Source organism: Solea senegalensis, linkage group LG2 (genome assembly GCF_019176455.1).
Source record: "Solea senegalensis isolate Sse05_10M linkage group LG2, IFAPA_SoseM_1, whole genome shotgun sequence".
Classification (NCBI taxonomy): domain Eukaryota; kingdom Metazoa; phylum Chordata; class Actinopteri; order Pleuronectiformes; family Soleidae; genus Solea; species Solea senegalensis.
The window spans coordinates 9,768,643-9,782,360 of record NC_058022.1 but is presented as its reverse complement, the minus strand read 5'-3'; the positions used below and the strand labels follow the sequence as shown (position 1 = coordinate 9,782,360).

Here is a 13,718-nt window from a genome sequence, read left to right as displayed (position 1 = left end):
ACTGAACGATAACAGATTCCTCACTGCAGCTCTGAGGTGTGATATTTTGCAGTTTTAGTTATTATTCTCATGTTGACGCCGTGGTGAGTATGATGACTCTGCTCAGTCACGGTGATTTAGAGCGCTTCCGCTGAAAGAACAGGTCAAGGCTGTAAGACTTGGCCAATCTTTGAAACACCACCAAACATTAATCAAGAGCACTGATTTGGAGCCAGTACTCGACTCATCAAATTAACCTTCATTTAGAACAAACAATAACTGCTCACCATGCCGAGTATTACAGGATAATGGAGTAGGTTTACAATGAAGTGACCATAATACGGATTTCATTTGCACAATTAGGATGTTGAATACGAACAGGTCATTTGTCCTCATTGATAGTTGTGTTAGAAATTGTGTGTCTCAAAAAATTGATGCACTGATCTGCCAAGTACCTGTGTATCTGAGATTTGAAGTGCTTATTATATTACATTACATTACATGTCATTTAGCAGACGCTTTTATCCAAAGCGACTTACAAAAGTGCATTTAAACATTTGGGTACGAAATTTTTATATAGACTGTAATGTGTTTTCCTCATTTGACCATGCATTGCACAGTTTATTAAACTAAGCAACATGATGCTTTAATATGAATTTATCAATAAAATGTGCTGTTGCAGAAATACACTGGCTTATTTAGTCAGAGTGTTAAATGCATGTGTTCAGAATGTTGGGTTGATGGTGTGTCAAGTCTGTACAGTGAGTGTGCTTGGGGAAATCCAGCACCAACAGAGATGCTGAAATCCTTCGTCATTTCTGCTCACAGGTTAATATGATCATGTCTCTTTCACCTGTTACTGTGGAGACCAACTCTGCCTCATGATTGCGGGGAGCCTGTGGTTTTGTCAGCCGATGACACTTAGCCCAGATTTTCTTTTGAATTCCCCAGGTTGCACTGCCGCACCCTGCTCAGCGATTGTAACGATGGTGCCACCTTGAAATCTGAGAGAAGGAAAGACGAGTAAGAAGAAAGGAAGATAATAATCATCATCATTTTCTAAACCTCCTCTGTGCCATAAGCACCTGCCATGGAGAGGAGCAGTGTATCTTGGACAAGTAATAACCTGTGACGGCTCAACTTAAGAAACTTGAGATCTGCTTCTCCTTCGTTATCTTCTCCAACCAAGATGATGCTTTGGCTGCTGCTAGCTCTGGCCACTTGGGTGGGACCTCGTCAAGCTGACACCGCCCACTCCAATGAACGGCGAGTTGTAGCACACATACCTGGTGACATCATCATTGGAGCCTTGTTCTCTGTCCATCATCAGCCTCCTGCTGACAAGGTGATTTTATCTCTCTGTGTGTCCGAGTCTGTCTGCAGGATGATTACTGTTACTGTGACAGTAAATGTTCATTTTCCACCACCATGATCTTCATGTGCCATCCTGCCTGAATTTGAACAAATCTCTTCATCATTCAACCCCCATTAGTGACTTTAAATGCCAAAAGGCATATGTGTTATATTTGGTCTCCCAGTCCTTCAAATATCTAGTAAATGTCGTTATCTGCAAAGTCAAAATTTAAACAATATTATTATCTAACTGTGCAATTTGTCGATGTGATTTTGTCTTTCTCTCGAACTACGCAGGTACATGAGCGGAAGTGTGGTGCAGTGCGAGAGCAGTATGGCATCCAGAGGGTGGAGGCTATGATGCACACACTTGACCGCATTAACAATGACCCATACATCCTTCCCAACATAAGCCTGGGCTGCGAGATCCGAGACTCTTGTTGGCACTCAGCTGTGGCTCTGGAGCAGAGCATTGAGTTCATACGGGATTCACTGGTCTCCTCTGATGAGGCTGAGGAGTGGGGTGGAGGAGTTTCTTGGGGAGGAGGAGGAGGAGGAGGAGGTGGAGGAGCAACAACAACAATGAAGTGTGCAGACCCCTCTGCCACTCCAATGCGTGGAAAGAAACCTATTGTGGGTTTGATTGGACCTGGGTCAAGCTCAGTGGCCATCCAGGTCCAGAACCTTCTACAACTCTTCAACATACCACAGATTGCCTATTCTGCTACCAGTATGGACCTCAGTGATAAGGTGAGATACATACTCCTGAATTACTTAATGCTGTTCAGATGTAGGCACATAATATAAGAAAGATAATTATTTAGGGAGAGGTAAAAGTACAGCTATGTCAAAGGGATATTTTTTTTGCGTGGTTGTATAAGATACTGACACATTATCAGCACTGAAAGTGTAGTTTCTTTTACTGAAAAACATAGTATTAGCCACTCCACAAAATGGCACACAGGAGTTGTTGATCCACTGCTGCCTCCATTTGTTATAAAATTTCTCTGATGTTCAAAATCTTGCATCTGGATTTACTTAAAAGCTGCAAATTGATTGAATGAAGCAGCAGCAGCAGTACACAGCAGCTTCTGTTCCTGCTGTCAATGAATGGTAAAATGAGTGCCCTTGTCTTCGGCTGGTTCTTGTTGACAGTGGCGTGCTTGATGAAGTGAGGGTTAATAATGTGTCAGTAAAAAGTAACACTCAAGTATAACTTTAATCATTACTTTATTCTGCCCTTTGATTACCCTGTTACTACTTTTATTTCCATTGTTTTAGAGCCTGTATAAGTACTTTATGCGGGTAGTGCCTTCAGATGCCCAGCAGGCAAGAGCTATGGTGGACATTGTCAAGAGATACAACTGGAGCTATGTGTCTGCTATACACACTGAAGGTACAGCCACCCACACATTCTCTCTTACTTTTAACCTCCACTTCTAAGCTCAGACACGCCAGCACAAATTGTCTTTCTATTTTCTTTTGCCCTTTCTTCCTCTCTCTGTCTCGGTGCACTTTGTTCATGGTTTGCTCATTATATTTATTTACCTGCATTCATATCTTGTCCAACTTATTTTAATTGCAACAACACTCCAAGTGGAAAGTGGAGCTTCACAAAAAGAAACTTTAGAGAAAAGATATTTCAGTGCAATTAGAACAAAGAGTGCAATATGGTGGAAGAGAGGTATGTAACTATAAAGATTGGCTGTAGGTGTTCCAAGACGAGAGTTTTCAGCTTGTAGAAGGACATGAGATTAAATGAATTTGCTGTATTGGGTTGAAACTAATGCCAACAAGCTGATGAAATGGCAGAATCCAAAAGTAGCAGAGGTGGTCAGCTGATGATGGCTGGAGGATAAAGGAGGGAATGGGGTCACAAATATAGGTCTTTGCTAAATTGCTGGAAATAAGAATCTGGAGTAGGAGTGGACAATCTGTATAAGATATTCAAACTTCAACCTTTATTTCTCTGTTTGGAACATCACATGTGGGAGAGCAGAGTTGGCAGTCAGGTTGAGTCGACAGCATTTGACTGGACAGAGCCGGTGTGTGTGCGTGTTCATGAATGTAAATGTGCACTACATCTGTATGCTGGTGTGAACCTCACAATACAATACGCGATACATGTTCCATGATACCAATAGTGTCATGATACAGCAATTAGGTGATGATCAATATTATTGCAAGACAATCATATAGCGATATTTGATGCTATCTGTCTAACTGAAGAAAACAAAACCTGAGAGAAATTGATATGGAGTTTAAGGAATAAATAACAGGAGCAGGGTGAATGTGTGGAGTTTGTGGTAAGGATGAAATTTAGTGTTTCTGATTTAGTTATGTACATTTTGACAAGCCTAATTAAACCTTCAAAGGATGTTTTTGCAAACTACTATATTTGAAACATTAGAGATGCAGAAACAACAATGACATTTGTTTTTTTTGTCTTATGTCTGCAACTGCTAGTGTGTGTGGGCTTCTGGGCTTGCTGGTGCGCTGCTATTAATCTTCGCTGCAGGACAGGGAGATTGTGTATAGGAGATAGAGACAGAGCTAGTGGTTGTGTGTGTAATGTGTGGGTTTGTCAGGAAACTATTAATCTTTGTATTTACTCAGACAGGTGTGTCTGACCTTGGAATGGGTCTTCAAGGTCGGCCGCTGCCTTTTGAAGCAAAATTACACTCAGACACACAGTGGTGGCAGAAAGCAGACGGCAAGAATTGGGAAGAAATAGGAAAGCAAAGGGAACAGAGAGAGAAACCGATAAGGAGCAGAGGAAACGGATGGGACAGGTATCAAAGGAATGAAGGGAGGGCAAGTAGAGGGAAGAAGAGAGAGTGAGGAAGGCGGGGAGGAAAATGAAGTAGGTTGGGAGGAAATGAAGGAAAATGAAAGGAGGAAGAAAAATGAGGTATGGGGATAAGGGAGAAAGAGAATAGGTAAAGCAAGGATTATGGTGCTGCAAAACTATAGCTGGTCGTGTGTGTGTGTGCATGCATGTGTGTAGTATTTGGGAAACGATAAGAACATACAGGAGCTGCAGATTTGGAGCTAAGTGGGGTTTAATTTTATAGAGACTCATTATATTGCTGCATTCACATTTTGCATCTGGAGGCAAAAGATCATGGAAACTGAATAATGCATGCAATATCACACAGTGGTCGCAGTAGTATACGATTAATTGCATGTTTGTAAGTCATTATGTGTGGAAATGGCAATACATGCAAACTACACACTTCATATTGACATTTTTGAAAGACCTACAACACATGAATGCCTGTGTGTTCTAACAGATCATGGAGTAAAGGCTTTTGTAGATCACCCCAGGGAGAACAGCCTCAGCTTACTTTACTGTTTCACTAGATGTTGTAAAAGGGAGAGAGACAGTGTCGTCCATTCCTCCATGTCAGCAATTTCCTTTTATCCACCATTATTCAAATAATTTTGTACTGTTTATGCACTATACTTATAGTTCAGTGTATATTTCACCATGCACTATTTATTTTTTATATCGCTGAGTTTGTTTTAATGCAGTTCAGCTCAATGGGTCTTATTGACTCGAAATTTGACAAGTGTCACCTAAGTGAGCGCCAAGAGATTGTGATCAATTTGTCAATAAATCCAGATGTCGACCTTCTCTCCACATTTTCCTCTTTACTCTCACTGCCTTTCGGTCCCCCTTACTTTCTCTCATTTATTTCTCTTATTTGCCTTTATTGACTGTTTTTCTAACGCCACTGATGAGCTCCCTCCTTTCCATAATTTCTGTACTTGCCCCTTTCTTTCCCCTCATTCCTCTTACGACCATCATCCCTCTCTCTCTGTCTTTCTCTGATACCCGTCATGCCCTTTGTCTGTTTAATTGTGATGGCCTTTTCAAGAAGAAGAAGAGGATGGAGGTGGGATACATTGGAGAAGGCAGCGTGGTGAAAGTAATAATGAATGGGGAAGAGGATAATGACACATTCTCTGCTGTCACCTCTGGCAGTTTTGCATTTGGATGAAGATTTCAAAAAGGAGCTCAGTGGCCAGTGTCTGGTGATTCTCAATATAACAAGAGCTCCTCTGTGTTTAATGAGCCTGGGTCACATCTTCTTAAACTGGCTCGGGTTTCAGAACTCATTTTCTGGTAAACCAGTAATAGTTTCTGTTAGGTTAGATAGATAATTCACATGCCATCTTGGTCTATATAGAGCAGTTAGTAGAGTTTTCCTTTTGGCACAGGAGAAAGCAGTCTTAATGTGGAAAAAAGCCTTAGCCTGGGCTCGGTAAAACATGTTAAAACATATACTGTGTAGGATGATATACTCTCACTATGTCCAAAGTAGTTTATTATTATATGACACATGCAACATATGTACAACTATGAAGGAGTCAGTGCCTTTGCTTTGATTTGTATTATTTTTGAGTTTGTGCTAACATTAGATCTACAAATATAATGTTGGCAATTCACATTAAAGTAGAAGACATTCATTATTAATTAACTAATTAATAGATTAAAAGAGGAAAGTCTGGTTTGAGTCTTGTTAATGTGGACTGAAAAATACTGGTTGCAGACACAGAGAGTTGAAAGTGAAAGAAGTGACATTTGTGGCTTCATACAGGGTGTATTTTAAGATCCGTCATTTTTTTAATAGAATAAATGCATAGCAAAAGTGAAGCTCTGGGGGAAACTGGGGTGATGGTTATGGTCCTAAAACTGCTAATATGCATCCTGTCTGTAACCTGGAGCTAATTTAGCTCAAAATATGGAAATTTATCCAAGAGGTAATTTTTAGTGAGAACAGGAGGCGAAAAGTTCTAAAGGTCAGTAAACCATATAGGTTTACTAACTGAAAAATTATAAACTTCAGGAAGACCAACTTTGTATATGTATATATATACATATATATATATACATATGTGTGTGTGTGTATACATGTATATATGTATATGTGTGTGTATACATGTATATATGTATGTATATATGTGTATACATATACACAAGTATGTATGTATGTATGTCTGTGTGTATATATATGTATATAGATAGATAGATAGATAGATAGATAGATAAGAGGCAATGACGACATATACAGAAGGAGAAAGGAGGACACTGACAGCCAAGGAAAAGAGAGAGGTCTCAGGATGAGTGATGGTCCAGCGAAGAGAGAGTGAAGAGAGGGCAGGGAGATGAAACCAGGGAAAAAGAGAAGCACACAGCCTTGACACATACTGTATGCAAAGGGAATATTAAACAGGAGTGAAGTCACACAATATTACAATAATCAGGTGTTCAGAATTCAAATGTGTTTTATGGCTATATAATTTGACAATTGAGATAAATATAAACAAAGGGCCAAGAACAGAGCCCTGGGGTGCTCCATATTTACCACAGGAAAATCCTGATTGACTATTAGAATAAAAATGCGTGTTCTAACCATGTGAAAGCTAGATCCAAATTTTCACTTGGTTTCTGTGTCAAAAGCTGCATGGAGAGAAAGTCAGAGAAGCACAGAGATAAAATCTCAAGTCAATTATGAGCAGGAGATCAACGGCTTTAGGAAATACAGGTTAAAAAGGTTAAACGTGGGTTGAAAGTGACAACATTGTGGTACTTGTGAGAAGTAAGGTTTTTGCCATGTGCTGTTGAATTCTTTTATCTGACTTAATTTTGTTTTTCAACAGTGTCAGCGAGCCAGTCTGCCCCCAGGGTTTTACGATGTTTGACATTTAGCAACACATTGGTCGTAATGTACAGTAGAGCAGTGGTGGCTGGGTGAGGAGGATTGAGGATAAGTGGAGAAATGTCATGAGAATAAGACTGGATTATAAGGATTCGAATGAGTGTGAGGGAGGATGACCGTTTACTTGATGTTTAAATTTTTAGGACATATTTCTCCCTGGGTGAAACTGTGACAGGAGGGGATGAGGCTTGAAAGGAGGAAGCAGATGAGGAAAGGGAGAGAGGCGAAAGGCAGGGAACGTGTAATTGCATGTAATAGACTTGATAAGAGTGACAAGAGGATGAGGATGGTAATTGAGTAGAATTAATGAAGGAAGAGCAAGAGGATATGGAGGGAAATGAGGTGAGAAGTAACACAGAGCCACCTGTGTCTATATTTTTTACTGCCAGTTCTGCTGCTGAGACAATTGAGGTAGAGTGGGGGATACTGTTGTGTCTTTGACTGCATAATTTATCAGCTGAATTAAAAGAAGAGGAGTAGAGATCAAAGAAGATGCAAGAGGGGGCACGAGGAACAAGTGGGGGGAGATGTCCATTTAAATTTTTAACGAGTTGCACAGATTTATACACAAAGGTGTATTTTTAGATGTGAAAAAAAGTGATTAAAGAACGAGCAGGAAGAGGTAAACAAGGCAAAAGAACGGCTCATAAGGAAACGGAGGGAAGTTGTGAACGTATGAGATCTTTTGCTAATACCAGGAGACAACAGGGAGAGAGTCTTAAGATGTGGATAAGAGGTGTGATTGAGGCAGTAGAGAGTAGCAGGCTTAGGTGAACTGAACTGAAGCATGTACAGAGAAGGAACAGTAAGTGTAAAGTGCAGAAATTGACAGTCAGAGCTAAAATATGAAGGAATCTTTGATTTATATTGTTCCTTCCTCTTTCACACAATCTATCACCGCGGCGGCATTACGTCCTCGGATTTTCCTCACGTTTGCCAACGTAATGTAAAATCAAATTATTTTGGGGTACAGCAGTGAGAGACTGGAATAGATACCGTGCTCTGTGAAACTGATGAATGTGTGTGTGCGTGGGTGGGTTTTTGTTCAGGAGGAAAGAAGTGTATTTTGTATGTGTGTTAACCAGAGAGAGAGAGGGAGCAATGTCTCACACATAAATCCCTGCTGAGACCAAAGGGAAGTAGGTTACAAGCTTATTGATTTTGACAATGGTAACAGTATGAATGTGTGCATGTGTGTGTGAGTGTGTGAGAGAGAGAGAGAGAGAGAGAGAAGAGTGCAGAGAAAGGACGGTCTGTACCATCTGTATCCTTCTTCTCTCACTGAGACACTAATTACAGGACTTTACACTTTTGCTTCACCAAACTCATCATTGACCTGACTACACACACACACACACACACACACACACACAAATGCACACACACACACACACACTCCTCCTCTTCCTCTCCTCTCCTGTCACAAGTCGCCACCCCCTTTCCCAAGTTTCTATCCTTCTTCCACTCAGTTTTCCTTATTTTTTTCCCCTAATTTTCCCTCTTTATCAGCTGAAGTTGAGCTATGATCAGTGATGTCTAATAAGACTGACTTTCTATTATCTATTGAAAAACAAATACAGTAAAAAAAAAGAGGGAACAAAGAGGGTGAAGAATGAGGTTTGTTCCATCAAAAATGAAGAAGAGACAGACAAAAGGGAGAGGGAGAGAAATAAAGAGGGGAATCCTATCATACTCTTTGCCAGTGTGTACAACACTTCATTAGCATAAATTCCAGGTCACCCACTTTCTGTGGCAAAGAAACGGGTGCCACAGTGGGGAGACATTTCTTTGACATAAATTAGAGCTTTAATGATTAGTGTAGGAGCAGAAGGCTTACAGTAGTGGGTATGAGAACCTTGTCTATTGGGGAGAATCTATTTATATATCTATACACAGATCCGAATCATGTATCTGTCTTTGTGAGACTTCTATTTAAGTACATCTGTTGTAGTTGCATTGATTAATAATTGTACCCTTTATTTGGATTTCTAGGCAACTATGGTGAAAGTGGAATGGAAGCTTTCAAGGACATGGCAGCCAAAGAGGGCATTTGTATTGCCCATTCAGGTAAGAAACTTGAGAGGGATCTTCATAAAATGCTTCTCATTCACTTTGAATGCAGCATTTTCAAGAATTGCTGAACAGAGTAAGGTTGTTCTCCCTGTTACTGATGCTGGAACTAAGAATAGTGGACATGTCGGATATCACGCCACCATCCCTTTAGCAACTCTTGCTATGTATGACAAACATTGCTCTGCTAACCTCCAACTCTAGCACCAAGCATCATCAGCTGCCCTTCATGAAGCGACGATGTTACGTGTACACAGAGATGCTGAAGATTATTGTAGCTACATGCTGTCTCAGCTTCCATACGTACATGAATTAAGAGGACATTTTAATATGACGTGCATTTCCTGCTGTGGGTGACTGTTGGTTGATACCTGGTCACATTTTATTATTATTATTATTGTTATTATTTTTGAAACCAAATGAAAGTTATCTCTAGTACAAATAAAAACACTGATCCAAGTGTGTCAGGTGGTTACAGATCATGTTTGCATTTGACTTTTCTCCAGGCAAAATCTGGAGCAATGCTGGAGAGCACAGCTTTGACCGGCTGCTGGAGAGACTGAGGGCCCACCTGCCCAAGGCCAGAGTGGTGGCATGTTTCTGTGAAGGCATGACTGTCCGCAACATCCTCATGGCCATGAGACGCCAGGGACTGGTTGGAGAGTTCCTGCTCATTGGCAGGTCAGTGCAACTGCAAATTCAATTTCCTTTGTTTTGAGTTTCTCCCAGTGGCTTTAAATACTGGTGGATGACACAGCATAGCAGCTTCCTTCAAGTTAAACCAAAACATTTTGATCACCCTCTGGTTACTGGTATCAGTGTCAGTCATAAACTGCTGTCCCCTTCATGGACCAAACGTGCTTTGTGTTTTTTTTTTTTTTATTATTTCGGACAAATGTTCACTTGGACTCATGATGAAGCGATTATAATTCAGTGGTTGAAGTCATTTTGTAGTCATTTTTTGACAATAGTGCAGTGATGGTAATAAGCTACAATTATATGGTTTATCTGACCAATAGGTTTGATTATTTATTTATTACATTGGAACAAGTTGTGGTTTCTGTGCTCCAAACAGCACATCTGTACAGCACAGAGGTAGTCAAGGCATGAAATTACCATTGAGCTGTAATCATTGTTTATTTGGTGTTTTAAAAAGCCGCACAGAATGAGAAGCATACTTATATTAAACACTTCCACAACAGAATATTGGGATCTCTGTTTAGTACACATTAACAAAAACAGTTTTGGAGGTGGTTTTCATATTAAGCTCTGTTCACACTTAGATGAATCCCTCCTACGATTCATTTGCAAAAATAACCCTCTGAGTGGATCTTTATCTCTATCCGAGTGTGTGTCTGCATGTGTATATGAAAGTTGCTTTTGGTTGCCATGCCAACTGTGTAATTAGCATAGGTTGAATAATGATTTTAGCACTGATACCAATATACAGGTAACACATCGACTTTGAATAGATTGTTAACCTTATCATGCCATTACTTTAAAACATAATTGTGTTTGCCTCTGTTCTCTTCTCCTCAGTGTCACTAAATCACAACCAGCATCATTTTTGTTGTCATCCTTCTCATCTTACTCATCGTCATCTTCAACTGCATCATCATCCTCATCTCTGTCATCGTCCTGCTGAGAGTGAGGTAACATCTTAAGCCATATATTTATGTAGATAAAAGTAGGAGCAGAGATTCCATCTTTCAAGTTAATTTAAGTAGTGGCCACAGTATAATACAAAGGCCCAAGGAGAACCTCATAAGTGCTTTCTCCCCCTCTAACCAAGTGCTGTAAATGTGTCTTCAAGCAGATCACTAAACTTACAACCTACAAAGTACAACTGGTCCTGTGCTGGTCAGTGATGAGCACTATGAAGCAGTACATAGAGAAGTTTCCAGATTTCCAGAGTTTTGGTAATGAGTGAAAGTCAAATTGACACTCCAAACTCTAACGCTAGCATGGTTTCTCAAACTTCTCCTGCTGTATTACTGGTTTGTCAATTTGACCTTGTTTACCCAAGTTCCTGCAAATACAACAATGAGATCAGGGTGACAATGGGAACGTCTCTCACATCAGAGAGACGGAGCAAAAGGTAATACATTTGGCAGCCAAACTCCTCTTTGACTGACGGCAGTAAAATGAGCAGTGACATGCAATTTCAGACAGACAGACAGACAGACGACTTTATTGATCCCTTTGGGAGGTTCCCTTGGGGAAATTAACAAGTTAACAAATTAACAATTTCCAAGTTGAATGAAAATTGGAGAAAAAAAAAAATGCATAGATACAGTACAAAGATGCAGTTTTCAGGCATGACATTGCTTGTGACATTTTTCACAGGCAATGCCGCGTTTGTTTTTCTTCTTACACTTCAGAATATTCCCATTTCCATTTTGACTTCACTTAAAAAACAATTCAGTATTTTTTCTGTGGCATAATCCAAGAATGCTTTTTGACACATGCCAAATTAAATCAATTTATTACATCAATTTTCTTAAATCATGCAACTCGGTCTTGCGATTAATGCACTTACATCAAGCGGTCACATCATTTTGGATTTTCACTTCTACATGGTACGAAAACAAGTTTCTCAGGTGGAATAGAGAATTTATTGCCTTAGTATAATTGATACTTATCCTGTAGTCCTGTTATTGGCCTGTCTGTTTTGATTAACTGATTAATTGACTTTCTGCCCTTGTTAGTGTCAGTAATATAATGGACTGTAGTTTCAAATTGGAGATGGTCATGAGTGGGTGCCTTACTCACTGGTGGGCCGTGGAAAGGAACATCTTATCAGTCCAATTTGGCCGACACTCGTTAAACACCAGGATAATTACATCACTACAAGTGCACACATATGATGAGAAAGCAGATTATTTAGTTACCAAGGGCAGAAATCAGAGTCTTCAATAGATCAGAATGAAATACTGCAAGATCGCTGCATCTGCAGACGGATTTTATGTGCTTTGTATTTGAGTTAGTCTCACCATGAACAAACACATTTGAATAAAAACCTTCTAAACTTTATTGTAGACATTGGTAGTGATCTCTTGCTGTCTCACTCCTAATATCCTCCGCCTTAGTTTCATGTGAATGTAAATGGGTAATTCTTCTTGGCCAGGCTCATATATGAAAAGTACATCCACCATTAACAGTTTTGTAATTATGATGTAAAGACAGCTTTTATCTATTAACATCACTAATAATAACGTAATACAACATCAACCTTTACTTTATATAACACACTGACCAACAAATGATGCAGTAAAGTTAAGGCCTTAGAGGACATTTATATCTTTTGTCATTTTTAAAAGCCTCAGAAATCACTCCAGTCTTTGTGTGTTACTGGTTTCAAGTTGTATGTTCTGCTTCTAGAAATAATCCTAAAAACTCACATCAGGTCCTCGGGCTAACTATCAGAATACAAGGAAACTATGTCACTCACTCACTCAGTCACTCACCCACTCACTCACTCATTCACACTGACACACACAAGTTTGAGCAGCGATCTTTTCAGGGACTTCCATTCATTTAGCATTATCCCTAATCTTAACCGTAACCTTACCATAATTCAAATGAGGTTCAGCCTCATTAGGACCAGGGTTAGATCTGCATGTGGGCCAGTGTTTACGACAGAAAATACAAAATAAAGAGGTGACAATTACAAGAACACACACATACACGCTCTCTCTTGGGCTCTTTTGATTGCTTTTTCCCCTTTAATTCTTCACGGTAACAGCAGGCTACAGACCCATTAATAAAGAGTTGGGCTGAGATGAATGTCTTTAGCCACATGATACACACAACACGCCCAGCACTTAAGCACAAATACACCTGAATTTGGTTTTCTCTTGAACCAACCTCTTCTTTTCTTTCCTTTTATAAAACGTCTCCTTTCATGAATTTATACTGTAAATGTGTTTTAGCCACCACTTGATGCGTGTTATAGTTCCTTTGTCCCATAGTTTTATGCCGTAGTAAGAGCTATCCCATCTAAATGTACAGCTTTTGATAATGCCTTTTTGGCATGGCCTTATAGAAAATATAGACCAATGCTGTCTGACATGTCATAAAAAGCTCCACAAATCCTAAATCCTCTAACTGACATTTACAACACAATTGCAGATTGTGAATGTGCTGGTAGGTGCATAGCTGCCTTCTGACATGCATTAGAGTCCAAAGTGGCTGCATGTCTGCAAAAGTCACTGGACATTCTCTGGAAATTCTCCTGACTGTTTTTTAGTCAGATCCCCAGATAATGTCTGGGTGAGCTAATGTGAGAGCGCAGCCGGAGAACCTCAAATAATACCCAGCAAGTGAATGGGTGAGTGTCCTGCTGCCTGCACGTTGAAGCCAGGTGACACCCTTACGCTTAGATGCTGTGCAGAATCTCCTGCTGTTGCTGTTATAACAACCTCCCGCTGCATTTGTCATGTTTGAACAGCAACCTCCAAATGCTCTGTATCTGGAGTTCATGTCCGCGAACAGCTTTAGATCGTGGATACCCGAGCTTGGTGGATTTTGATTTTGATTCATTCATTCATGCTGCTCATATGTATGCATGTCCCGATTACACTGCACATG

General features: G+C 40.0%; 1 protein-coding gene across 1 annotated transcript in view; it reads left to right on the top strand.

Annotated features, from left to right (window-relative positions):
* The first annotated feature begins 934 nt into the window (after nucleotides 1-934).
* The window catches only part of LOC122765056 (metabotropic glutamate receptor 5-like), a 44,360-nt gene continuing 31,576 nt past the window's right edge, over nucleotides 935-13,718 (top strand). The window contains exons 1-5 of the mRNA XM_044019122.1: nucleotides 935-1,324; nucleotides 1,630-2,082; nucleotides 2,614-2,728; nucleotides 9,051-9,125; nucleotides 9,635-9,809. Coding sequence (XP_043875057.1) covers nucleotides 1,169-1,324; nucleotides 1,630-2,082; nucleotides 2,614-2,728; nucleotides 9,051-9,125; nucleotides 9,635-9,809 — 974 coding nt within the window. The 5' untranslated portion in view covers nucleotides 935-1,168. The remainder of the gene's footprint in view (nucleotides 1,325-1,629; nucleotides 2,083-2,613; nucleotides 2,729-9,050; nucleotides 9,126-9,634; nucleotides 9,810-13,718) is intronic.